The sequence below is a fragment of the Guyanagaster necrorhizus genome (assembly GCF_019112545.1).
Source record: "Guyanagaster necrorhizus MCA 3950 unplaced genomic scaffold BT62scaffold_125, whole genome shotgun sequence".
In the NCBI taxonomy this organism is placed as follows: domain Eukaryota; kingdom Fungi; phylum Basidiomycota; class Agaricomycetes; order Agaricales; family Physalacriaceae; genus Guyanagaster; species Guyanagaster necrorhizus.
This window is the reverse complement of record NW_025065004.1, coordinates 1,959-5,487: the sequence shown is the minus strand read 5'-3', so window position 1 is coordinate 5,487 and position 3,529 is coordinate 1,959. Positions and strand designations below refer to the sequence as shown.

Here is a 3,529-nt window from a genome sequence, read left to right as displayed (position 1 = left end):
CCGTGTGCTGATATCATGCTGCACAACGGGAACGATCTCTGTCTTGGTCGGAGCCTCGCCAGCTTGCGCTTCCTTGATGTTTCCCATGGCCACGTCCGTACCGCACGGTATAGAGTCGGGCTCTTCATTCAACGTCTGATCTGGCGTATTGTCCGATACGACTGGCGCAGGCCCGGAGGACTGGGATGCGGCCCCATTTGACGTCCATTCTGTGTTCCTTAGCAAGATACCCGCTGCGCAGAAAGAACTACCCACCTCCCGTGGAAGGGTCAAGGATCTGAAGGAGTGGCCACCCAAAATGCTCGCATACATCAGCACCTTCGCGCCCGGGGTCGAATCCGTACTCGGCATTCAACTTGGGTATGGTCAAAACCACCGTTTTATGCAACTGAAATGGGCGTCGTGTAAGGTGCCTGCGAACCCGGAGAGGAACATCTGCCTCAACCGAATCCATGCCGCAGGCTCGGAGACAAGAGATGACGGGGAAGGATTTAATCATGTTGGTCTGATAATCGACAATGGGGGCGGTTACCGACAAGGAGAGCGCGTGATGATCGTTCGTCAGATTGCAGAGGTGACAAGGGCTGTCCCTGTCCTTTGGATAAACGGTGAAGATCATACCTACATATGTACACCAGTCAGCAGTTGTTTCACGGAACCAGATGCCCACCATCTATGATATCTAAGCCAACATCATCTCCATAGCCTATGGAGCGAAGATATAAATACATCTTGGAAGCCCGTGCGATCCACGATTGCATAATCCCAGCCCCCGAACGCACATAGATAGAAATGCAAAGGTTATGGAACGATGAAGGCTTAATGGACATCGTGACCGACCCGCTGGCAGTCAACAATCAGTAAGATCGAAAAAGCTCAACTGAACGACGAACTTGTCCAATGATAAAAAACCCTGTTCGTTTTCCACTCCTAGCAAGCGTACCTCCCACTTCCACTCAAGCGGCGAAGGCCACAGTCTCCCAACTAAAGTTTCCTGGGCTCGGGGTGAATCTAGTCCCAAGAGTTCCTTCACATGATACGAAGGATTGATTACTACACTGCCCTGCGCATAGGGGTGCTCCTCGTCCGACTGCTCCTCGTCTGGGCAACCTCGCATATAAAGAAACTCAATAGCGTCATAATGATCTCGTAAACCTCCGCTTCGCCACATCCATCTCCTGCTTCGACTCTGTTCGATCAAGTCGCGTGTATTGTAAGCAAAGAGGACGTGCAACATTCTGGCTCCGGTTAAAGACAAATAGAACAAGTTGAGATCGTAATAGCTATAAGGTAGGTCTCCAAATACAATTTTGTCATACTCATTGACATAGAGTGCATTCTCATCCTTCAAAACGTTTAGTACACAGGAAAATCATTCACGAAACTACTGACGGGATATGTGGTGCACGTACGCGAGAGAGAACGTGGCCAAAATTTCAAGACCGACTGTAAGAATAGTTCTTGAACTGTAGCCCATGGAACTCTTGCCAGACATACCCGTAGATCTTGAATCTACAGGCACCCGGAGGTCAGCTGCTTTACTCAGAACACAGAGGATACACTTTACCAACTCATAATAGAATGGTAGGAACCGCTTCGCAGTCAAGTTATGTTGATAATGGCTGAAAGGGACTCTTGTTGTGCCTACCCGTGGGAGTTAGCTGCAGCGGAAGAAAACGGAAACAACAGCATTCTCACCATGGAATATGATCACCGGAAGATTAGGTGACCTGCATACACCAAAGATCTGGGCAACGTTTGGGTGTCTCCTTTACAACGTGGGTTTTTAGCCAGCTGCACAGATATGGAGAGCCGAACTTTAGTTTCATGAAGATGTCGAGGGCTTTATCAAGTTGCTAGATAAAGGCATGTGGACTTTGCCGATGACATATGGTGTTATGCACTCACTTTCATCGCATCCTCTCCGTTATCACCAAGAGCTTGGTATTCGCGAATGATCTTCCATGTATCGCTGTTCTCGACGGTGCCATAGCTGTCCTTGTATGTAACAGTACGAGTTGTACAATAGCTTCCTAATGAACGAGTTGCTGGCTTGATTATGCGGATGTCGCCTGGAATGAAATCCCAGACCTGCAAAGGTTGAAATACCAAGGGCGGAATGATTGGAGGTTGCATACCAGCCCCTTATAAAGACCCCGTTGATGAGAAGCCTGTAGTAATCTTGTCGAAAGATTTTCCATGTTTTCGCTTTGCCGAGCACCCAAGGTGCGTATCTCGTCGATATTTTCCTTGATGGTTGATGTGATTTGCCTCTCCGACGCCTCAACGGAACCAGTCAGAGTGCTGAATCCTGCGGCAACTTGATCCTGAACATCGGAGACGGCTAGTTGTGTCATGGTCGCCGTACGGACCTGCTGCCAGTTCAGAAGTGGACTATAGTAATGATAGCAAGCCACCCACCAGGAAGGACTTCTGAATCGCCCGTATTCGCTGCTGTAAATCGTTGATATCATCCGAGACCTTCGTGGCTCTCAAGTATTTCCAGATTCCCTGTGGAGACCTGCGTTTGCTGTTCAGCTCGGAAAGGAGATCAGTTATGCGCCTGCGCATCGATTGCGTGAGAAGTACAGATAGATCATGTGGGTCAACTCACGTCTGATACTCGACGCAGATCGTCTGAAAACGCGTGGCACTAGTCGGACCATGTTCGATGATGGTGTCCCTTATATCAGCCAGTATAGCGACGATACTTTCAGCCAATTCTTGCATATCCTTCTTATTCTTCGAGACGCCCTGCAGATCTCGTTAACATGTACACTAGGAAAAAAAATGATGGTATACCTTGATGGACTCGAGTACGAGGACCACACATTCGGCAGCACCTTTGATAAAGGGAAACGGAGCCATTTCGCCTGCTGCAGCGGTCAACTGTGCGACCTTGATACATGCATCGATACCAGACATGGCGATGGAATGAGAAAGCGTGCAGATGAGTGCTACTTGGCATGTCAGCATGCACACCTTTATATACCGTTGCGGAACCAATAAGTGTTACAGGATTACATGATTGGAGTTGTTGTGAGAATGGTAAAAGTCTTATTCTTGCACAGGAACATGGCGATGCTGATGCCGTTGGGTGCAAGTAAGGCGGTCTCGTCTACCGGTTTTTTTGGGTGGGCCTGCGCCAGAAGAATAAGCATCCAATATCGCATGACTTAAGTCCATGCCTACTGCTTCTCGACGACACCACATTATCCTCGGACTTGGTCTATTTGAGTCTCATAGATAGGCATTCTCCTTTTCGTCATCCAACTAATACGTGATCGAATTTTTCTGTAAGCCTCTGCTCGCCTGTTACTTAGCTGTGCTTCCAAGTTTCTCGAAAATCATTCGGTCTTGTTCATTCTTCGTTTTAGCATCGAAACGGCCATCCTAGCCCATCCAGCGACCGGCACTCGTCTCGCCGGGCATCATCTCGCTCAACACGGGCAATATTCTAAGCAAGTGCCCGCTGATTCTCGGTTCTGGAGGCTATACAATAACGCCGCCGTAAGACCTCGTACAAAAC

At 48.7% G+C, this 3,529-nt stretch overlaps 2 protein-coding genes across 2 annotated transcripts; both read right to left on the bottom strand.

Moving 5' to 3' along the window:
- Positions 1-938, bottom strand: BT62DRAFT_939302 (uncharacterized protein; the record flags this gene model as incomplete). Its single annotated transcript, XM_043187705.1, has 3 exons — positions 894-938; positions 256-843; positions 1-209 (listed from the first exon to the last, which is right to left on the bottom strand). Coding segments are annotated over exons 2-3 (627 nt in total), but the record flags the coding sequence as incomplete, so codon positions are not given.
- Positions 939-1,039: 101 nt separating this feature from the next.
- BT62DRAFT_135624 (uncharacterized protein) lies at positions 1,040-3,210 on the bottom strand. Its single transcript, XM_043179813.1, has 10 exons — positions 3,193-3,210; positions 2,803-3,140; positions 2,615-2,754; positions 2,422-2,563; positions 2,139-2,372; positions 1,909-2,091; positions 1,819-1,856; positions 1,699-1,769; positions 1,568-1,644; positions 1,040-1,512 (listed from the first exon to the last, which is right to left on the bottom strand). The coding sequence occupies exons 2-10, from the start codon at positions 2,974-2,976 to the stop codon at positions 1,357-1,359; spliced, it is 1,215 nt and encodes a 404-aa protein (XP_043032573.1). The 5' UTR covers positions 2,977-3,140; positions 3,193-3,210; the 3' UTR covers positions 1,040-1,356.
- Between the last annotated feature and the right edge of the window lie 319 nt (positions 3,211-3,529).